This window comes from Lolium perenne, chromosome 4 (assembly GCF_019359855.2).
Source record: "Lolium perenne isolate Kyuss_39 chromosome 4, Kyuss_2.0, whole genome shotgun sequence".
Taxonomy (NCBI): Eukaryota; Viridiplantae; Streptophyta; class Magnoliopsida; order Poales; family Poaceae; genus Lolium; species Lolium perenne.
Genome location: NC_067247.2, coordinates 345,170,427 through 345,193,830, shown reverse-complemented (window position 1 = coordinate 345,193,830; position 23,404 = coordinate 345,170,427). Strand labels below are relative to the sequence as shown.

Here is a 23,404-nt window from a genome sequence, read left to right as displayed (position 1 = left end):
CTTGGTTTACCGGAATAATAAAAATAGGATTTCTAACAAACATGGTCAAATCAAAGTCATATGACATGAGAAAGTATAATTAGGATGGCATTATGCCACTAGATACATCAGTCTTGTTCTTCGTGTGTAGGAATTTTTAAACTAGGTCCAAGTGGATTGTGAAACTCCCATGTTTTTTTTTCCTTTGAAAGCGAGATCAGAGGAAATTTTCTTACGTTTTTTCCTTTGCACAATTCCTTTGAACCAAGTGGATGAATAGTGCCACCGTAGGATATTTTCACATTCCTATGTTACTCCTCCACTTCTCCTTTGAACCGAGCACGCCTTAAATCCTTGTGGATCATGGTATCCTTCATGATATTTTTTTTTATCGTGTCAGGACCATGGGACTATGATACACCTACAGATTCTAAGAGATAAGAATCACGTGCCAACAAAATTCAAAAAATAAAAACCTCTCATGTAGAAATGGAGAGTAGATAAACCCGCATACTTATTCATACAATCATGCATCAGTGCGAGATACACCTATAGGAAGTTAATGGCATGTTTGATTCACATGATTTCACAAACGTATGAATAGGAAAACACGGGAATATGATGTTAGATTATTAGATAATTTCTGTATGAGTTTAATTACCGAAAACAACATTACAGATGCACAAGCATACTTAACCACACACATCAGACTAAACATATGCATCAGATCTGAACATGGAACAAGTAGCAGTGCAAGGTAGGAGTGGAAAAACACGTACATCGCGACCGGAAAGATCGCATCATCAACACCACCATGGGAATCGTTGATGTCGCCCATGGTGTAGTCAGATTTGTCGAGGAAGCAATCGAACCGGCGAATAAGAGCACGAATAGCAGCGAGCAGCAGCGAGCAGTCACGCCGAGATGCTCCCCAAAAACCTTATCGCCAGCCTCCCGGTGCAGGATCTCGATGGACGGGATTTTGGAGGCCTGCTCGAACTCGAACTCGAGTCACGAAACGCGACGGGCGTGCGTGACGAGGCGAGGCGGGGCGGAGGAGGAGGAGTGCGCGAGGGCTCCTTCTATTTTCACTCACTTGGAAGGACTAGAACAACAACCCTTATATACCACTCCAACTCCCTCCCAACTAGCAATGTGGAACTAAACTTTGTCCCCCAAGGCTGTCCCCAAGCTGCCAACGTGATGGGCATTAAGATTTCAGAAATTTTAGGTTATATGGGCTGCCTTACTGGACTGCAGCCCATCTACATCTAGCAATCCCCCACCAGATTTCAGATGCACATCAGATGGCACATTAGTTTCATTCACAGTTTAATATACCTGCACTTCAGTGGAGACTTTTAAGTTGAACTTCCACTTAGGCAAGGAGCTATGCTTGAACAATGGACTATGCTTTGAATTGTCAGTCTTGTGTAGCAAGTTTCACTCAATGCCGGTACGGTACGAGGCTACCATAGCCTTCCCCTCGGGTGGAGCTTATAAGTCACACTCCTCGGCCCATGATGAGCTTACTAGAGATTCACCCAAATCTCTCACACTGTGACCAGCAGTGTCACTCATATAGGTGTGTTCTTCAAAGATCGCTCTGTAGGATAGCATCTTCGCTCATCAAGAGCCGCACAGAACACATTAAGACATTGTCAACCAGCCTTACAGTAACTATGAGAGAATTTGCATCTGCAGCGGAGTGGGAGTATTACATTTTCTCTCAACTCAGTTGCTCCGGTTTGTTTTTCCAGGTCCTTGTTCACGGGATCTCCGATCACGTAGGTTGTGTTGCCCCCTCAGCAACTCACGTGGGTCTCAAACCCATCTCCCTCGATGCGAGGTCTATCATGTTTCTTGATAGTCCTTTCGTGAAAGGGTCTGCCAGATTCTTAGCACTTTGGATATAATCCAATGTTATCACTCCGAAGTTTTTCAGTTTTTTTATAGACTTCAATCTCCTCTTGACATGTTTGGAACTTTTCATATTATCCTTAGAACCTTTCACTTTGATAATCAAAGTTTGATTATCACAGTTCATGAGGGTAGCCGGTATTGGTTTTTCAACCATAGGCAAGTCCATCAAGAGCTCACGAAGCCATTCCGCTTCGACAGTAGCTATATCTAATGCTGCAAGTTCTGCTTCCATAGTTGACCTCGTTAAGATGGTCTGCTTGCAAGACTTCCAGAAAACTACGCCACCATCAAGAGTGAAAATATATCCACTTGTGGCCTTCATCTTAGCATCTGAAATCCAATTTAAATCACTATACCTTTCAAGTCCTCTTGGATACCCGATAATGAATTCCATAACTCATGGTTCCCTTTAGATAGCGCATTACTCTCTCAAGAGCATGCCAATGATCATCTCCCGGGTTGGCCACAAACCGGCTAAGTTTGCATACAACAAACGAGATATCAGGCCTCGTAGCGCAAGCTAAATACATGAGTGAACCAATGATTTGAGAGTATCTCAATTGATCTCTAGTTGCCTTTTTATTCTTTTGAAGCAAGACACTAGGATCATAAGGTGTGGGAGAAGATTTGCAATCAGCATAGCCAAATCTGCTCAATACATTTTCAACATAATGAGATTGCACAAGTCTAATCCCATTATTCCCATCTCTCAATAACTTGATGTTTAATATAGCATGAGCTTCTCCAAGATCTTTCATCTAGAAACACTGAGATAAGAAGGTTTTGAGCTCCTCAATCACTTTGAGACTTGTCCCAAAAATTAGTATGTCATCAACATACAAACATAGGACAACTCCCTCACCCCCACCATGGAGTTAGTACACACATTTGTCGGCTTCATTAACAACAAAGCCCACAGATGTCAAAGTTCTTTCAAACTTCTCATGCCATTGTTTGGGAGCTTGTTTGAGACCATACAAAGCAGATTTCTTTAATTTACACACCTTTCTTTCTTGACCTTCTAGTACGAAACCATCAGGCTGATCCATGTAAATTTCCTCGTCCAACTCTCCATTCAGGAAAGCCGTCTTAACGTCCATTTGATGAACGAGAAGATCGTGTGCGGCAGCCAATGACAGTAGTACTCGAATTATGGTCAATCTTGCCACAGGTGAGTAGGTATAGAAGAAATCTTCGCCTTCCTTTTGAGTGTAGCCTTTGGCTACAAGCCGAGCTTTGTACTTCTCAATAGTACCCTCAGCTCGAAGCTTCTTCTTAAATACCCATTTACATCCTACAGGTTTGCACTCATAACGACGCTTAGTTAACTCCTACGTTCCATTAGCCAAGATGGAATCCATCTCGCTTTGAACCGCTTTCTTTCAGTAGTCTGCATCAGGAGATGCGAGAGCTTCTGAAATGGTAGTGGGAGTATCATCCACAAGATACACAATGAAGTCATTACCAAAAGACTTTGCAGTCCTCTGTCTCTTACTCCTCATGGGAGCTTCATTGTCCTCCTCCTCAGAATCTGAACTCTCATCATCAGATTCGCTAAACTCCATAGGAGTTTCATGAATTGGATCAGATTCCTAACTAGACATGCCGTGCATATCTCTCATAGGAAATATATCCTCAAAGAATGTAGCATCTCTTGATTCAAAGATGGTGCCAACATTCATTTCGTCCACTCCATATTTCACCACAAGAAATCTATAAGCCATGCTATGGGCATCATAGCCAAGAAAGACACAGTCCACAGTTTTTGGTCCAAGCTTCCGTTTCTTGTTGATTGGCAAATTCACTTTAGCCAAACAACCCCAAGTTCGTAGGTAGGAGAGTGTTGGTATTTTCTTTTCCCATTCCTCATATGGGGTAATCTCTTTATTTTTGGTTGGAACATGGTTTAGACATGACACGAAGTCAATATATAGCCTCCCCCACCATTCCTTGGATAAACTCAAAACATCTAACATGGCGTTAACCAAATCTATTAGAGTACGATTTTTCCTTTTCGCAATCCCATTGGATTATGGGGAATTGGGAGGCGTCCTCTCATGGATTATACCATGTTCCACACAAAATAAATTGAACTCATTAAAAAAGTACTCTCCACCACGATCGGATCGAACCCTTTTTATCTTTCTTTAAAGTTGGTTCTCAACTTCAGCCTTATAGATTTTGAAGAAATCAAGAGCCTCATCTTTAATTTTCAGGAGATACACATAACAATACCTAGTGGAATCATCAATTAAAGTCATGAAATATTTCTTTCCACCTCTTGTGAACTCACCATTCATCTCACATAGATCTGAATGTATGAGCTCTAGTGGTGCCAAGTTTCTTTCCTTCACAGTCTTGTGAGGCTTGCGGGGCTGTTTTGCTTGCACACAAGCATGGCACTTAGAGCCTTTGACAAAGGTGAATTTCGGAATTAAACTCATATCAGCAAGCCGTGACATACGTACAACCGAAATTAACATGACAAAGTCGTGAATGCCAAACATTAGTCTCATTAACACTAGTGCTTACATGGTTCACAATATTATCACAGAAGTCTTCTAGAGAGAAGCGAAACATTCCCTCACTTTCATAGCCCTTTCCAACAAAAGTTCCATACTTAGACAGTACAACTTTATTGGACTCAAACACCAAATTAAACCCATCTTTCATAAGACGGGAGCCACTAACGAGATTGTTCTTGATAGAAGGGACATGCACCATGTTCTTAAGTTGCACGATCTTGCCCTAAGTAAACTTCAGATCTACCGTGCCAACACCACGAACAGTAGCATGTAACCCATTCCCCATCATTACCGAGAAACCTCGGGCCTGATAAGAAGTAAACAAGGAGATGTCAACACACACATGAACATTAGCACCTGTATCAACCCATCATTCTGTGGGATGAAACACCGAAAGAACAATAGGTAATATATTACCATACCATGTAGTTCCTTCCTTTGTGTTGCCAATGACCATGTTGACATAATTTGAATTCTATCCAGCCTGACTTTTCTTTCCTTTGCGTTGTGGATAACGATGGGTCCAATGGCCTGTCTCGCCACACACCCAGCAAGGATCCTTCTTCTCTGTTTTCCCATTCTTCTTGAAGTTGGTAGTCTAGGAGACTCCCTTGTTCTTTCCCTTGGACTTGTGGGCATTTTTCTACACCATATTGGTAGCAGATCGTCCCTCAGTTCCTCTAGTGTGTTTGTCTTTTGCCCTCGCCTTCTCCTCAACATCGAGAGATCCAATGATATTAGAAGTGGCAAAGTTCCTGCACGAAGGGGGAAGCATAGCGACAATGCATCCCGCGACAAACTTGTCCGGTAGCACACACTTGAGGAGCTCAAGTTCCTTTGCCATGATCTGTATCGTGAGCATGTTCTACTAAAGATCGGTTCTCAACCATTCTGGATTCATTGAACTGCTCCATAGCGTACAGTTCATCTCCGGCATCGGCTGCACCGAACTTAGCGTCCAGTGCATCCCACAGTTCTTTCCCATTTCGGATGTGCAGATAAGCATCAACCAACTTATCTCCAAGCACACTTAGGATGACACCCACAAAGATTATGGTGGCATCCCCGAACGCTTTATCCTCATTAGGAGTAAACGGACCTCTGGGAGTACCATCTGCAACTCGGTGCACGCCCATAGCAGTGAGCCACAAGAGGGTCTTATTCTGCCATATCTCTTGAAATGAGAACCCATAAACGGGCTCGGTTTGAGCGCAGCAGCAAAAACATACGGTGAAAATTGCCTAAGCATATAAGATTTTTGAATTGTTAGGTTATTAGGCAATTTCCGTGTGAGTTTAATTACCGAAAACAACATTACAGATGCATAAGCATACTTAACCACACACATCAGACTAAGCACATGCATCAGATCTGAACATGGAACAAGTAACAGTCTAAGGTAGGAGAGGAAAAGCACGTATATCGCGACTGGGAAGGTCGCATCAGCAGCACCACCAATGGAATTGTTGATATCACCCATGGTGTAGTCGGATTTGTCGAGGAAGCAGTCGAACCGGCGAATAAGAGCACGAACAGCAGCGAGCAGTCGCGCCGAGACGCTCCCCAAAAATCTTATCCTCCCGGTGCAGGATCTCGATGGACGAGGTTTCGGAGGCTTGCTCTCCCAGACGGCTGTGCACGCAGTCACCAGGATAGCGCAACAAAAGAAACTTTTTCGCGAGAGAGGCAGACTAGAGAGTTATGAGTGCTTGGACTCTAGATCTGTATGTCTCCTGGTATAGCCTGGGAGGAGAGCCGACCCGATCACGTTGCCACGCGTAGGAAGCCAGGGACACGCAGCGAGCATGCACATGCATGTCGACATGTATCCAACTCAGTTGGTGCACCAAGCAAAAATTTAGGCTTCCTTGAGTGTGTCTCGAACTTTAACTCGAGTCACGAAACGCGGCGTGCGTGCGTGACGTGACGAGGCGAGGCGGGGCTGGCGGAGGAGGAGGAGTGCGTGTGGGCTCCTTCTATTTTCACTCACTTGGAAGAACTAGAACAGCAACCCTTATATACCACTCCAACTCCCTCCCATCTAGCAATATGGGACTAAACTTTGTCCCCCAAGGCTGTTCCCAGCCTGCCAACGTGATGAGCTTTGAGATTTCAGGAATTGTAGATTATATGGGCCGCCTTACTGGACTGCAGCCCATCTACATCTAGCATATGATAGGAATATACATGCAATCCTATAAGGTTGTAAAAGCACATGATTTTGTAAAATTGGGTGTTTGATTCGCAGGAATAGAAAAAACGCAAGAATCCTTAAAATCATAATCAAATCATGATTAAAATAAATGTAAAGGTAAGATTACGCCATTATCATGCAACTTTTGACCTTTTGTCGCGTGCTTTGTGCATAGGAATGTGAAAAGGAGGTTTGGGAGGATTGTAGAATTGCTTTCTCTTTCCTATGAAATCTAAACCAAATGGAAATTCCTACAATTATTCTATGCTCCATTCTTTTGAATCAAATGGATGAATACTGCCACCAAAGGAACATTTCATGTTCTTATGGTTTTCCTCCCAACATTTGTATGGATCAAACATTCACTCCATACTGTTGGAAAGAATCCTTTGTTTTTCTTGTGATGCAAACAAACAAACCAAGATACCCTAGGAATAAAACGAGCATGAAAAATCCTCCATTTTTTCTATTATTGTGTTTTGAACTCTCCACGAATCAAATAGACCGTTGAATATTTTCATATGAAATTTGGAGGATTAGAACCCTTAAGAATTTTCCTTTGCCTAGCATTTGGTTCATAGGTTGAATCTTGCTGGTCTTTTTACCTAAGTATTGCTTTGTAATACATTTCACAGGAAATTCATTATCCACTCAAGTCTCTCGGAAAAGAACCCCTTTGTTTTTTGCTATGGCATATTCAAACAAACCAAAATCTTGTAGGATTCACCGCTAGTTAATTCAAAAGCTTTTCATAAACTTTGGATGATTAGAATCATTGGGAATTTTGGCTAAAATAATTTTTCCTATGGAATGTGTACTACATTATGGGGCTCTTTGATTTCAAGGATTCTCACAGAAATTTTAGAGATTCAAATCCTTAAGATATTTTTCCTATGCTAGTGGTTTGATTTGATGGATTGAATCGAATGGGTTTTTTCCAAAGGAATTTCATTGGAAATATGATATCCACTCAGACCACTTTTTAAGAATTTTTTACTTTCTTCTTCGATGTAATCAAACAAACTTTGATGCGGCAAGTTTTTATGGTATTGTATTAGAAATGGCATTGCATTCATGCCTTTGAAAAAAATATTATTGCGTTTTTTGGAACCGTGTGAACCAAAGAGACTCATCATAGAAATATTAGCATACACTCAAACCTCTTGAAAAGAATCCTCTGTTATTTCTGTTATGCAAGCAAACACATCCAATACTTATCTTCCCCATTCCCTCATTTCTAGCATCCTACAAATTGTCTGCATACCCCTTTTGTAGCATACATTTGTGTGTGTTCTTAAAGAACAAGGAAAATTCCATAGATGTTAGGTCACAAAAATATGACCATTTGTTGACCGTGCAAAAAATTAAGAAGAAGTTGAAGTGCATGTCCTCTATACTAAATGTCTTGTAATATTTTTTTAGCTAATCCTCTTGTAGTGTTTTCCTGTAACTAAGCCGAATCATTATTAACTAAGATTGCATGAGCGTTATTAGTATTATGAAGAACAGAGCAATAAGTTATGGAGTGGCCGTATCGATTTTTGTTGACCGCTATCATTTAGTATGTGATTTTTTCAAAGTTCAATTTGATTATGTACCTAGAGAATGGAATAGTGTAGCTTATGAAATAGCTAGATTGGCTAGGGGATGTGCTTCCTCTATGAAATAGCTAGATTGGCTAGGGGATGTGCTTCCTCTATGTGGGCAGATGAGCCCCTTGTTTCTATTGTACTTCTCCTCGACCCTCCTAAATGATGTACTTTATCTATGAACTCCAATGAATAAAGAGGTATAAGTTTGTCAAAAAAGGACCTTTTAGCAATAGTACTATTTTGCTGAAAGTGTTGGTAAATAAAAAAATTCGAGGAAATGCCCTTCCAAAATTTTAAAATATGCAGTTTAGTTCCCAACACAGTCCAAAAGGAAGCTCAAGTGTGAGGCGACCTTCTTAAGCCACAAGTAAGGAACAAAGAAAAAAAGCCCCGCACACCAACGAATCCTCAGTACTCTCCCCCCTGCCGCCGGGATGCCAGAGGACGTGCAGATGAGCGAGCCGCAGCCGGCCGCCGCCCCCGCCGCCGCCGCTGCGGCGGCGCCGCCCCCTTCCACTCTCCACCGTAAGTTCCCCTCTCCATCCCCAAAAACCCTAGTTATTTCCTCCTCGCGCCGCAGAATCCCTCAGATTCGTCTTGATTTGCGCGTGCCCCAGATCTGAAGGAGATCGCCTCGGTGATCGAGGCTGGCTCGCTGTCCAAGGAGGTCCGCCGGATCTCCCGCGCCGTCCGCCTCACCGTCGCCCTGCGCCGCCGCCTCGCCGCTGGCGACGTCTCGGCCTTCCTCGCCTTCGCCCTCCCCGCCTCCGGCGAAGCATATGCCCGCCTCACCTGCCTCCTCCCCAAGGTAAAACTATGTTCCACAGCAGTTGATTCCATAATGTTACTGTTACTGTATGTAGTTTCTGCACATGCAAAAAATACAATTCCGTGTTACCTCTGGCTGGTTTTCGTATGAGACTCGAAGCTCCATCTTAGTTTCATTTTTGCATATTTACAACGGAGGCATACTTGCATCGTATTTGTACTGTTATTTCCTGAGGAATGTTCCGTGTTATACTTGAATCGTATACTTGAAAACCTTCCGTTAACTGTTATTTCCTACTGGGTACTGGGTGAACAAATCCTGGGCTGGAAACATTTGTGAACATCTAAAATTTGTTAACATCTCAAATTGAGGCTTAGTAGTTCCTGACTGGTCTGGAATTTTGGTGAAACTGCACTGTGCTGCCGATGATGATAAATATCAGCATGTCATTTATCATTGGATCACACGCACCGCATAATTAGACTGTTCTTTAGCTTCCGATGGCATACATGATTTCTTCTTCTTGTTATTTTTCTTCTAAATTATCATACGATTCCTATGAAACTTGGAGCTCTATCTTAGCTTCATTTTTGCATAATTGCAACAGACATATACCTGCATAGCGCATGTACTGATCAGGGATCCAGGGTACCAAACCTTCCGGTTACTGATTTTCCTACTGCGTACTGGGCTAACAAATTCCTTGCTTGAAACATTTGTTAAAATCTAATATCATCATGTCAAATCGAGGGACAATGATTCCTTGCTGGACTGATTTTCTTATTGGCGAAACAAGACTCTGGTAACTGAACTACTGGCGATGGTAACTGTCAGTCTGTCAGTATGTGATCTATCATTGGCTCACTGCTATTTTTGAGCTAAATAATCATACGATTTTGATTATGTGTTATTTTACAATCAGTTAGTTCTTCTGTATTCATCTTGTGCTTAAATTTTCAAAAGCATAATGTTTTTCTGTATCATGTATGTTGCAAGTTCATCTTGTCACTCTAAATATGGGTCCCTGCAGTATGTTTAGATACAGTAGAAATTTGTTCCTCGAGTTGGAGCAGGAGGGTGTATTTTACCAAATATGCGTGTAACTATAATGGAGATAACCTACGAAACTGCTAACCAGGCCGGTATCACTTGCCATCTATGAGATAACTTGATTTTGTAAAGATGGCTTAATATATGTGAGGAACCAAAGATGCTCTTAAAGTCTGACCAAATGTAGACTTCTTACCTGCTTCATCATTAAGTAAACATAACATTTGAAGTTAGATTTGCTTCAAAAAATATTATTCTGTTATTCAGAACTCCTTAATTCAGGTGCTGATACATTGTTACTTCTTAGGAAGATGAGACTGAGATGGATGTTGATGCTACGGCTCCAGCAACTCAGATTTCTATCAAGCAAGGCCTTCCTGAGATTGAGATATATTGTTGTCTGCTTGTCCTGATTTTCCTCATTGATCAGAAGAAATATGATGAGGTATGTCTGATACAGTGATATATTCTCTGTAGCGTAAATTGATTTTATACATGAAAGATTTCAGTGCTTGAATTTACAGTTTGCTTTATTGTGCACCTTAAGATAATAAAAAAAGTCATAGATGTGAATCATCTTGTAACATGAGCACCGAAAAATCATTCCAAAGTATGATCACATATTAAAGCACAGCAAAGACAAAATGTTCCCTACTTATATTTGACCAATGCAATAGCCACCTGCCATTTTTACAGGGAAAATTTGATCATTATTTGCATGAAATTCTGTACTTTCAACATGATGCACATCTATGATTTTTTATGATGCATAATTGGCCAGAATCTGAAGTCTTGCACACACCCTTGCATTTGCTTGTAAATGTTTGTTTCCCTATAATTGAAGTTCTCTACTTGTCTCTAGGCTAAATCCTGTGCAACTGCAACCATTGCTCGTCTGAAGACCTTGAACAGGAGAACTGTTGATGTTTTGGCTTCTAGGTTGTACTTCTATTATTCGTATGTGCATGAAATTACCAACAGCCTTGCTGAAATTCGTGGGTATGTCAACTTGTACATCATGCTCACTTCTCATTGCTAAGCTAACTCATCCCCAGGCCCCCTCTAATTTTTCCCTAGTTTCCGTTTACTCTGTTCTGAATCAATTCTCCTACATTTGCTTCTTTGTACAGGAATCTCCTTGGGCTGCATAGAATGGCAACTTTACATCATGATGAGCTTGGACAGGTAGTTTATGTTTTCCTGGTTCTCGCTGGTTAAGTGCTGTGCTGTGAAATTATGCTAATATCTGGAATGCATTTTTTCATGATTACAGGAAACTCTGCTCAACCTGCTTCTTCGCAATTACCTCCACTATAATTTGTTTGACCAGGCAGAAAAACTTAGGTCAAAGGCACCACGTTTTGAAGCGCATTCCAACCAGCAAGTAATTCATCTGCTTCTTCCAATCATTATCTGCAGTTAATTAATTACCTGCAGCAAGTAATGAATGTATTATGTTTCGGATGCATTATGCCAGTACATGTAAATATTGTGAAACTCGTTTATTTAATAGCTATTCTTGTTTAAATGCATTTTGGCTAGTGGTTGCCTTGTTGATTATTGAAGTATGAGATCTTTCTACAGTTAATTCATTTTGTTGGCATGCTCAAGTGAATGTTGACATTTTCTATTGCAGTTCTGCCGGTACCTCTTCTACTTGGGGAAAATCAGAACAATTCAGTTGGAGTACACTGATGCTAAAGAAAGCCTCCTGCAAGCTGCTCGGAAGGCACCGATGGCAGCTCGTGGCTTTCGGATTCAGTGCAATAAATGGGCTATCATAGTAAGGCTGCTTCTTGGGGAGATCCCAGAGAGGACTGTTTTCATGCAGAAAGGAATGAAGGAAGCGTTGATACCTTATTTTGAGCTTACAAATGTAAGTTTTAGTCTTCTTTTAAATATTACTTTCATATGTTACTACACTGGGAAGCTCTAGTCATAACATTTGAATTATTGGTCTCTAGGCGGTGAGGATTGGGGATTTGGAATTGTTTAGAGCTGTTGCAGACAAATTTGCAAGCACTTTCAGTGCAGACAGGACTCACAATTTGATTGTGAGGCTGCGCCACAATGTGATTCGAACTGGACTCAGGAACATCAGCCTTTCATACTCACGGATCTCCCTTGCTGACATTGCCAAGAAGCTAAGGCTAGTCTCTGCAGATCCTGTTGCTGATGCGGAGAGCATTGTATCCAAGGCCATAAGAGATGGTGCAATTGATGCCACCATAGATCATTCGAATGGCTGGATGGTGTCGAAAGAAACTGGTGATGTCTACTCGACGAATGAACCCCAGGCTGCATTCAACTCCAGGATTGCGTTCTGCCTCAACATGCATAATGAAGCGGTCAAGGCGATGAGGTTCCCTCCGAATTCTCACAAGGAAAAGGAGAGTGCTGAGAAGCGCCGAGAAAGGCTCCAGCAGGAGGAAGAGCTGGCAAAACACATGGCTGAGGAGGATGATGATGATTTTTAGTTGATCACTTTTTGAATTGTTGACTTTAAGCCCCGAAATCACCGATTTCTCCCACTGTAGGGATGTTTGAATCATGTAAACTTTTTTTACATCTTCTGTAATTCCATGTTGATCAGCACTTTATTGGACCCCAGATGTGTCTAGAGTTTACATTTCTTTTTCTCCTCATCTAAACCGGTTTTGTGGATCTCTGTACCATGCGAAATGCACCTTGTCCTTTACTGAATTTTGGTGTGTCTGCTTCCTGATTGATATATTTGTCATCTATACATCTTTTCCATTCTTGTTTATGTGATTATGCAATGCCAGGCTTGTACCTGGTGGCAGCAAATCTAGTATAATCATGTTAATCTTGCTCGTAATATCTATGATTCAAATTGATTGGGGACCGACATAAATCTTTCTTAAGATCTAATGTAGAAGTAGTAGCATGAAGTTACTTCAGTGCAATAGAAGCACTGTTATACAAGCTGAATCTACAGCTCTGATGAATTATTATGAAATCTCAGTCCTTTAAACAAAGCTTAACACCATTAGCAAATACCAAAGTGTAGAGTGAGTGTATAGTGTAGTACTATGTGCGACCCTAGCTATCAGATGAACCTTAGAAGAAGGCTCTGCTTCCGTAGAAGACTCTTGAACCCTTCGATGGCGACGACTTCTCAGCTGTAATCGAGTCGGTGCTATCATCGGCGGAGGGACTAGTAATGTTCTCGACGACATCGAACGGGAGCTTCATTTTCGCAAGGGAGTTGGTGAACTGCTGCATGCTCTTCATGTACATGTCAACTATGTCCTGCTGGACAACAGATTCCCCAGGTTGGAGGTTGACGCCGATCACTGAAGTCTGGACAAGCTCATCCTTGGGTGGAGGCGCTTCAGAAGAATCAGCCTCGCCATCCGTAACATTTTGGCTCTTCTCCCTCTGGATTTCACTGGAAGAAGCCGCGGCGGCGGTCTCCGACGGCTCGGAGACCGACTGCGGGTCTGCTGTTGATACACAGCTGCTTTCGTCAGGACATTCCTCAGGATTGACAGTAGATATCTCAGGACCAGGTATAACTACATCATTCTGGAGTAACTTGCTGTTCTCAGCTTTGACTAGATTCTCATATGTTTCCAAGGTCTCCATCTCGAAATACTTGGAGACCATAGTTTCATTCTCCCTGGCCATATTCAAGTCTGGGAATTCGATCTTTTCGATCTCAGCAGCATCCAAGTTGTCATTGCCAGAATCGGTCACAGCAGATGCCGACTTCTCCGGTGACGATATTTCAATGACATCCGGAGAACTACCAATATAAGACAGGGACAGGCGCACAAACCCGGCTGGTGTGTGAAACAGGTCAGTGGATGACATGGAGAACTCCTGGGCCAGCTTTCCATCAGCCACTAGGATGTCGACCAAAGGAACAACGGTGAAGCCAAGAAGCTGGTCCTCAAGGTAGTTCCTCACCCTGCTCAGCATCCAGACCTCGCATTTCAGCGAAGCCTCCACCGTGCGCACGTCGAGCTTCAGAGCCTCATCGAATACCGGGTTACGTCCACCGCCATTGATCACCTGGGTTGAGCATGACACTTCTGGATCGCTTGTCAAGCACAGCTTTGCGTACACATCCTGCTTGTGGTAGATGCAGACGTTGTTGATATCGCGCGCCTGGTGGACAAAGATGTCGAGGTAGCCTATGGACTTGTCTACTCCGGCAGTCTCAGTAGTGAAGTTGTTGAGCCTTTGGGTGATAGCATTGGTGTTGAGCACCGATGGATCGGACATACGGCCAGTTTGATAGGCTGCCATTGCAGGTGTTCTAAGGCTGCACATAGCACAAACAATGAAATAATTTCTTCAGTGTTAGAGTAAGAGATATACCGTTGTCTTAACTAAGATTGCAAATTACAGCTGAAGTTAAGCAGAATGGGCACAAAACAGTTATGCTACAACAATTGACTTAAATAAGGACGGATCTTTAGTTTACGGCTTTAAATAAGGAGTTCAAATTAAGGTGCTTCAGTTTCAGACCGACAGATTGATACAAAGTAGAAATGAACTCGGACTAATTTGCTCGCAGGAAGGAAACTGGGGTCAGGAAATTCAGACTCTGGTGGTCTGAAGGAGACCGTTACGGATTTGCTCTGAAGCAAAAAGGCACGCTGGGTTTTAAGTTAGGAACACAGCTTGAAACAAAGTTCAGTCCACGGTTTGAAACCGTTGACCTATTTAAGCACAGCAAGCGTAAATTTCGTTCTTCACCACAAATGAAGATTTTGGCAACACGTACTGCAAATATCAAGTCTCGTGCAGAAATAGGACACTAAACGTGGCAGAAAGAACAGCGATTGTGCACGGATTACTTGCTTACCAATGTTGAGATTCAGGCTCATACAGCAATGCCATACACGATTTCGGTGAAGGAACAGCCCAAAACTTGGCATCAAAAACCCTAGTAGGGCCAATAACTCCAGTCCTTCTAAAATTCCCTAGTACCCAAACAAGCACAAGGGAAATCCATGCTCAAATCAAAACCGACAGAACTGACAACACATACAAAACATGGAGGTTTGGCTGACCAGGGAACAGGTGTTGGTGCCTGCTGGAGGTACTAGAGCATGAACTGGTAAGGAGTGGAAAACTGGAGATTAACGGTTTTATACTGGAAATTACAGGTAGGAATGGTGGTATTACCTTCTTCAACGAGGATCAATGGGGCGATCTAAGGTAGGTCGCGCTCGGGGACTATTGGGAGTGTAAACTGAGGCAGGGCGAGGGGCGGGATTGGGGGAGGGGAAAGGTAATTATACTAAGAGAGCTACTTTTGCAGAAAGGCCGTCTTATTTTACGTAAAGTACATTAGCTAGGCATTTGCTGGCGCAACCTTTTTTTTTCTGACCAATTGCCATTTGTTGGCACTTTAGTCAGGGTTGGAAACGAGCTGCTTTAAACTGGAGGCTAATAGATTAAACGCATAAACCCTCGAAGTATGAAAAAGGGTGGCAACTACACAAAGTTTCTTTCTTTAGCCGAACAACTTCATAATGTGAATACATTTACCCGCAAAAAAAAAACTTCATAATGTGTGTAGCCTTGTGAAAGAGATCTCCAACTCTCGAAAGAGCTAGGCAATGAACACATACAATGGTGCATCGGAATGTTGATCACGGTGACTATTGTTTTGTAACTCGGAAAACAGTCCCATTGGAAACTGAATTAGTATAAAGTACTCAAGCATACTGCCATGGGAAAGGGAAAATCCCAGAGTTGGATAGTAAGACATTTAGGTATTTATAGGGTAAAAGATTGCTCATATTACTTAGCCCCCGCCCTTTGAAAATGGTAAGATCTTTGGCGCAAGAAGAGGCAACCCATATCATCTTGACTTGGTTCTACTTTCTCCTCTTTTTTAAGAATACTGAGTCAGGTTCTTCTCCTACCAGTATGGAATAGAACCTGATGTAGAAAATCCACAAATATATCATGCATGTGTGTACTTTAATGGCCATATTTACAAATTAGTATAAATAGCTAGAGAAAATAAACCCAAACTTTTGTTCGGTTTTCAGCTAGTTTCCCTCATAAACTAGTCATTTTCCCTCTTAATGAAAAGGAAGAGCTTTTGCCGGTTGCTAAAAAAAACACAAACTATGGCCGGCTCAAAAAACAATCAAACGTTGCTATATACGAAAATAAAAAAGTTATTGTGGACAATTCACAATTGTGTTATTTTGAAGTATTCGATGATCTTTGTGCAGAAGTGCTTTGAGCACCCGCTGGAGTAGAAAACTGCTCACGGTCAGCTCACGGACGAGATCCTACGCAGCCCCTACGGCGAAGTCTCCGAGACTACGACCAATCCAAACGTCAAGGACAACCAATTCGTCACAATCACCGGTTCACCGCCGGAACAGAATACAGGTAAGCGTCTGTTCTAAGTTTTCAAGCGAATTAAACTACTCCTACAACAGTTTTCTATTGAAACGTGCTCTTAGATGATAACCTACATGAAGTGGACGACACAGTATAGTACACACAAGACGCAACTCGACGGAAATCGTGTGATTCTTTTATTCTCCAGAACAATCATAATAGGAATTCACCCCTCGAAGCAACAAGCATGGAAATTCGATTGGAAGTCAGGAAGTGTCATCTTCCACAAACCAACGGGTGTTCGATTTAGCGATCCATACATGCAAAAGAAATCAAGGTTTAATCACGGAGCATATTTCAGTTTCAACAAAGTAACTCAAACTTTATGTTTCATTCTTGCAAAGCATCTTATCCCAAAAGGTTTCCTAGGTTCTGGTCGTGCCCAACAAGTGGAAGAATGCGATGTGTCAACATAGCGCAATACATGTTTTATTGCACGCACCATAACTAATTTGTAAATCACAGTTTTGAAGAAAAGTTTGACACAAGTGTCCATTTTTTTTAGTGCAAGCTCCCACTCACCGTGTGAACATGCTCGGTGGTTTAGTCCAAAAAGTGCCGAGAATAGATAAACCATATCTAGTTGGTACTTTAGCCGAGGTAAGCACGTACATCAGCAAGAGGCATCTGAACTGACAAAACCATCATCATCATTTAGCTAAAGAAGCCAACAAATTGCAAATGTAGTTCATGTTTATTCAAAATTAAGTCATCATTCAGCCGTGACACTTTTGTTAAGCGTGCTTGCCTTATTTCCTTTTTTCGCGGTTTGAACATATATAATATGACCATGAAAACATTTATCTATACAGGTGCTGAAAACTAACTTATTTCTAGGTCAAGTTCTACACCTTATTTCCTGTTCACACGGTCTGAACATAACATGACGACAAAAACATTTATCTATATGGGTGCTGAAACTAACTTAGTTCTCGATCGGGTTCTACATTATCGAATTTACATCGTGATTCGTGCATTTAAGTTGCACTGAGATTTTCTTGGTTGCAAGATGAGTTGCAAATGAATATCTGTCGGTTGCAACTAGAAAAAAATACATCAAAACCGTTAGATTTGTTTCATAATTTGTTCTAATGGTGATTTTCAACATGGGTTACAACTTGAATTCAATGGCGTTGTCTGGCTGAGAACTAAGTTAATTCCCAGTTGTATGAGAACTACTCACACCCTTATTCATAGACGCAGGCACCAAATCAGCAAGGGGCCTTGCTGCGACGTTGGGGCCATGGCTCCTCCCACGCTGACTTTATGTGAGACCCCTGCAGCCCAATATTGTTGAACCTACAGAATCCAGCTTACAGAAAAACCCTACGGAATTATGTTGATGCACCTGATTGGTTCAAATAATGCTAACCTCCCGTGAATTCAGGCCGCGATCCCCTCCACCTTATTGCCATGTACAAGCGTAAGTGGGACTTTGTAAGAATCAGTCTGTAAGTGTAGCATTACTTCTCTCAGCCCACGTGAGAGTGTGTGTACTTGATGTCCAAATTAACCATTTGAGCCCTTTAAGTTGCATAATGGTTAGTTGACCCATCTTATATAAAATTCTAGCTCTGTCCCTCTATACACGCTACTTTAGGTCACAGTACTTCCAGTTTCACAAGATAGGTTCTAATTTTGGATACAAAGCTGAAGATGTGTTTCACCATGACCCTCTCGGGGTGGAAGAACCACATAGGTGTAAGTGTAAGCGGGAGTAAGGATCCGCCACCCACTTGCGATATCGCGTGCCACCCGTACCTATGTGCCACCCGTGGCTACAAAAAGAGCTGTATGTTATTGGTGTTTGACTGGCGGTCACTATTTCCCGTTGACAAAGGATTAATTTGTCAATGCCTACAGGTTGTAGACTAGGGTTTTGTTGGAAGTAGAGGGCAAGTAGATCTCGAAGGTTTCAGCCGAAAAGTACTCGCTGATTGTAAAAACTAGGATTCTGTTGACAATAAATTCGATCCTTTCTTTGTCCCTCGACTCCCCCTTATATAGAGGGTGGAGCTGAGGGTTTCGTAATACACAAGTTACAGAGTTCGGGAGGGTTTCGTACCCAACCCGTAAGATTACAAGTCTCTATGTTTTCTAATACAATCTATCTTTTCTTAACACTAAATAGGCTTCCGAATCTTCTTATTCTTCGAGTCCTGGGCCTTCAGTAAACCCCGGGTACCATCTTTGGCAGGCCCATTGGGGATGCCTATGTCAGTAGCCCCCGAGATTTTTCTTGAATCGAAGAATCAGGGAAAATCTCCAACTTTAATCATTCAATAATCTTGTCGAATTTAGTGCATAACCTTTCGATATGCAAATATTATTTTGTACAGGGATAACGGTAGTTGGGGCTAGTTCATCTGACGGATCAGGTACTAGTTAACTGCTCTAGTGGCAATCCGCAAAAACCTACTTCAAGATCACGTCCCTGGACATGATCTCGGGATACTGGTGTAAACTTCGACAGGTGCCGCTTAAGGTCTTACCATTCTGTCGAGTCCCAGTCATATTTTATCAGGTACCTAACGCGTTCGTTAGTATTTTTCTTCGTATCTGTTGATACGGAAAAAAGTAGCAATCCGCCGTCAGAGAGGGTGCCACGCCGCTCAGAACGGATCTGGGGTCTTACCTTCGCAAAGTTTTGCGGCATTCAGAGATTTATTCGCGACTTCTAGCGCTCTGAGAATATATTGTCGAGTGATTTTCGGCTGTTGGAATAGCACATTTTATCGCGTCATATTTAATGACTTATTTTGTCTTCCCGATGGGAGTATATGTAGAGTTATCTGTATAACTCGAAATATACTCACTTTTTTTTTGGTCTAAATTCGTCGGGTACGCGAACAGCGTTCCCGATGGGAGTAGCCCCCGAGGCTACAGCCAAGGACTTGTGCTTGGTTGTAGGCTCCAGCAATTAGTATCTTCTGCCACTATATTGATAATCCTTCCCGAGCTTTTTTTCATATCTATCGGGTGTGCGACCAGCGCTCCCGATGGGAGTAGCCCCCGAGGCTATGAACAAATGCTTGCATTTGGTCATAGGCTCTCGCCATTTCTATTTTGTCATACTCGTAGTTTTTTCTTTTTTCAAAGTAGCCCCCGAGCATTTGGGCAAAAACTTGTATTTGATCAAAGGCTCTCGAAATAATCTTGTGTTGTCGATATTTTCACCAGGCTCCTCAGTCGAGTTTTTCTTTTATCTCAGTGACGTCATTGCTGATGATAGCCACGATTACTGTATTGGAAACATGCGAAAACCGCTCCTCTCACTGCCTCCTGGGTCCAAATCCCCTCTCCGATGGACACGTCGTGCAAGTGGGGGACACACGTCTTCCGCTTTTACTGGCACATGTACGGCAGGTTCTGTGATTTCTCGTCATAATGAAATTACCTTTTACCCCTTGACTACGTGTACAACATCTGTCCACAATTTCTTCATCCAACGGTGCGTCGTTTCAACGCACCTGCATATAAGGCCATCGTCTTCCTCAATCAATACTTCCACTCGCGCCGCACTTCTGTTCCTCTGCAAAAATTCCTCCAGTGCTCTCATCGCTTTGTGCGCTCCTCCGAGCTCGTGCTGTTCTGCTCCATCCTAGTAGAAATCATCACCCTCGCGACACACCCAGCACAACGCTCCAAAAATCCCCAATGGCCACCGAAGATTTGGAGTGGGAGAGATCCAAGATCTCCAACCAGGACATGAACCTGCTGAAGAAGCTGGGGTTCGCCAAGAAGAAGGACGCGCTGCGCTTCCCCCACGAGGAGAGCTACCCATCTCCTCCAATGGAGTACCGGGTCAGTTTCGTTGATCATCTCATCCGCGGTATTTCCCCTCCTATCCATGAGTTTCTGCGCGGCCTTGTCTTTGTTTATGGGCTTCAGCTTCACTAGCTGACGCCCAATTCTATCTTGCACGTGTCGATTTTTATCACATTGTGCGAATGCTTCCTCGGAGTCCAACCTAATTGGGCTTTGTGGAAACGCATCTTCTGCCTCCGCCGCAATGGCTCCCACGGCGTCGCCTATAATATTGGCGGCGTCGTTATCTGTGTTCGCTCTAACGTCGATTACTTCGACGTCAAATTCCCTGATTCCGTCCAAGGGTGGCGCAAGAGGTGGCTGTATGTGCACGAAGAAAGCTCTGATTCAGTGGAGTACAACATCGCCCCCTTCGACGGAAAAACCAAAATTCTTCGCCGCCGCTCCTGGGATGCTGAAGCTACCGAAGAAGAGAAATTGGCGACAGAGACGATAATGACTCGCATCCGTGAGCTTCAGAGTACCCGTGGCAAGGAGCTATCGGGTATCCAAATCACAGCCTACTTCCTTAGGATTAGAGTGCAGCCTCTGCAAGCTCGAAAAAATCCCCTTTGGATGTATGCTGGTGATGAAGACGTCGAGAGGCTCTCCCCAGATCTTCCTGCGAAGGACTTCGAGAAGCTGATCCGAAGAATCTCCAAGCTTAACAAGAAGGACACCGTTCCATCTTCTTGCAAAGTTAAGCCATTTTGTAGCGCCAATCCTCTTCCTGAGGTAATTGATCTTTGCGACTATTATGCTGTCTTCCCAGATTTTTCCTGTCGACCACTTTATTGATGACGAAATATAACTGCTTTGTCGATATTCTTTATATTCCACAGGGTCATCTTGTTTTATCTTCTCTTCCTCCCCTTCCCGAAGGTGGGGAAGTCGAAGAACGGGCTGTTGTCACCGACGACAACCAGGGTACTTCTCGCCCTGAAAGTGGAGTCGGGGGTTCCCAAAAATCCGCGGCTTCACTTGAAAAAGAGAATGAAACAGAGGTTACTTCGTCGACACGCTCATCTCTTCCTGCTGCTTCTCCAAAAGGCAAGAGGAAAAGAGATGAAATTATTGACTCTGGTGCCTCCAAAGCTGATACTTCCTGTGCCGAAAAGACTGCACCCGATGCCGGGGAGAAGCCTTTGGATCTTTACGATGCCTCTCTCATCAACTCGTAAGTTTTTTAATGCACTGCATTTGTCCCTTCTCGATACTTTTCCGAACTGTTTTCTCATCTTGTCGCTAAATTTGTTATATTAGCGATGAAGAAGAAGATGTACCCATTGATGCGACTGCTCGAACGAGCACGTCCCGTACTTTGGTTGTCTCGGAAGCTCATCCTGATGGTGATGAAACTTCGCCTCCTCAACAAAAACTGGAGCATCCAACTCCAGCTGTGAGCCCCCGGGCCTCTTCCCCGAAGAGAGCCAGGGTGGAATCAACCAAGGAACCAACCACACTATCTGGTTGTTCCTCGACTCCTTTGATGGAAGAGGTAAGTTGTTTTCTTTTGTTCTGCTTTGAACTTTCCTCTCATTTTGCTTCTTGATGTCAAGTTTTTCTTCTTCCTATATTGATCTTTTGACATGATGATTTCTTCAGCCTTTTATGAAAGAGCTCATCCGCTTTGGTACCCAATTTATCGGGTACCGCGATTATGCTGCCAAGCTTGAGGGTACCTTTTTTTCCTTGTCGAACATATTATGTCGCTATTTTTTGCTGCAGTTCTTTTACTCGCCTGCTTTACACTGGCAGAAAGACTTGCGGAAGCCAACAAACGTGCTGACGCTCTTGCTACTGAGTTAGAGCAAAGCGAAACGGCACGCATGAAAGCCGAAGCTGATGCTGCTACCGTCGAGGATCTTCAAAAGAGACTCGACGACGCAAAAAAGGCTCTAGAAGAAAATGTAGCTCAGCATTCTGCTCGCGAGGAAGAAATCCTTGGTCGACTAGAGTCGCAGAGTCGACGTTTTGTTAGTAAGTGTCTACACCCTTGTTGCTTTCTTGCGTCGTCTTTGTTCCCTCTTTTTGCTTGACCAACTCTCTTTTATTTTACTCAGGGAGAACAAACCAAGAGTATGAGCTGGAGAGCCCTGAGGGTGATCAACTCCTCGACGCTCTTTCTCTTCTTGAAATTCATGGCGATGAGGCCCGCGACGGCCTTTCTGAAGCTAAGATTGGCTTGTCGCGGCTTTTCCCATATTTTTTCAAGAAAAAGGAGGAACCCGCAACTTTTGTTGCTCTCGCCAAGTGCTTCACTTCCCCAGAAGACCTTGGGCTCCAACTTCGTCAAGAGGGACTGAAAGTTGGTGTCGAAGGTACGATGGCCTTAATTGCGGAGAGTCAACAGCAAGTCGACTGGTCGAAAGTTGGCAACACGGGGGAGATCGAGACGAAGAAGTGGCAGTCGCTAATTAAAGCGGCGAAGCCCAGTTCAAAGAAGATCCTCACCACTCTTGGATATAAGCCAGCGCCTGCTCCGAGTTCTTCAAAGCCGGAGGTCAAGTAGACCACTTGTGCTTTTTTCCTTTTAGTTTCTCTCCCCTTTTGGCACTGTCGCCATAGTGTTCTTGGCGGTGGCTGCTTCAGTAGTTGTCTATAGGTCCTTCTTTTGTAATAGACATGTATATACTTTCAGAATGAATGGAAATCTGTCTTTGCTTAATGATTGATGTCGAAAATTTTGTTTTCAGTTGATTTTTGACAACTATACTGCAACTCCTGGTCCTTCCGAGGTTTTTCCTTCATCCCTTTCGAAGAAAAAACCTGTTGCTGTCGAATTTGTTGAAGATCCGTCGGGTAAAGACTCAGCGCAAGATTTGGAAGAACTTCGACAGCAACTCCAATCTACAAAGAAGCAGTCGCTTATGCTCATTGAACAATCTCGGAAATCCTCCGAGAGGGAAAAAATTGCACTCCGACAGGCTCAAGATGCCATAACTGAAAGGGACTCCGCGGTTGCTGAGGCTGCTACAGCTACATCTCGAGAGAATTTTATGCTTCAACTGTTGACAGATGCTAGCTTGGATATGGCAGGTGTGCTTCATTATCTTTGTCATGCTTTATTTTTCTTTTTTGCTTGTCTCCTCGTTGCCCGCTGATTCTTTCAAAAACAGGTTCCTTCTTGGATGCTACTACCGAAGATGAACGTGTCGAAGCTCGA

General features: G+C 43.0%; 2 protein-coding genes across 2 annotated transcripts; one reads left to right on the top strand and one right to left on the bottom strand.

Moving 5' to 3' along the window:
- Positions 1 to 8,576: 8,576 nt before the first annotated feature.
- LOC127297084 (probable 26S proteasome non-ATPase regulatory subunit 3) lies at positions 8,577 to 12,735 on the top strand. The gene is made up of 8 exons (XM_051327336.2): positions 8,577 to 8,738; positions 8,831 to 9,021; positions 10,340 to 10,477; positions 10,895 to 11,031; positions 11,163 to 11,217; positions 11,306 to 11,416; positions 11,669 to 11,908; positions 11,997 to 12,735. The coding sequence occupies exons 1-8, from the start codon at positions 8,648 to 8,650 to the stop codon at positions 12,507 to 12,509; spliced, it is 1,476 nt and encodes a 491-aa protein (XP_051183296.1). The 5' UTR covers positions 8,577 to 8,647; the 3' UTR covers positions 12,510 to 12,735.
- Positions 12,736 to 12,923: 188 nt separating this feature from the next.
- LOC127297085 (uncharacterized) lies at positions 12,924 to 15,283 on the bottom strand. Its single transcript, XM_051327338.2, has 2 exons — positions 15,193 to 15,283; positions 12,924 to 14,323 (listed from the first exon to the last, which is right to left on the bottom strand). Exon 2 carries the CDS (start codon positions 14,305 to 14,307, stop codon positions 13,114 to 13,116), a length of 1,194 nt encoding a protein of 397 aa, XP_051183298.1. The 5' UTR covers positions 14,308 to 14,323; positions 15,193 to 15,283; the 3' UTR covers positions 12,924 to 13,113.
- Positions 15,284 to 23,404: the final 8,121 nt, after the last annotated feature.

Bases quoted from the DNA above. Each gene is read 5' to 3' on its own strand.
- LOC127297084 (XM_051327336.2), top strand. From the start codon at position 8,648: ATGCCAGAGGACGTGCAGATGAGCGAGCCGCAGCCGGCCGCCGCCCCC. The intron at 9,022-10,339 runs GTAAAACTATGT...GTTACTTCTTAG, and splicing joins TCACCTGCCTCCTCCCCAAG to GAAGATGAGACTGAGATGGA. The intron at 11,909-11,996 runs GTAAGTTTTAGT...ATTGGTCTCTAG, and splicing joins CTTATTTTGAGCTTACAAAT to GCGGTGAGGATTGGGGATTT.
- LOC127297085 (XM_051327338.2), bottom strand. From the start codon at position 14,307: ATGGCAGCCTATCAAACTGGCCGTATGTCCGATCCATCGGTGCTCAAC.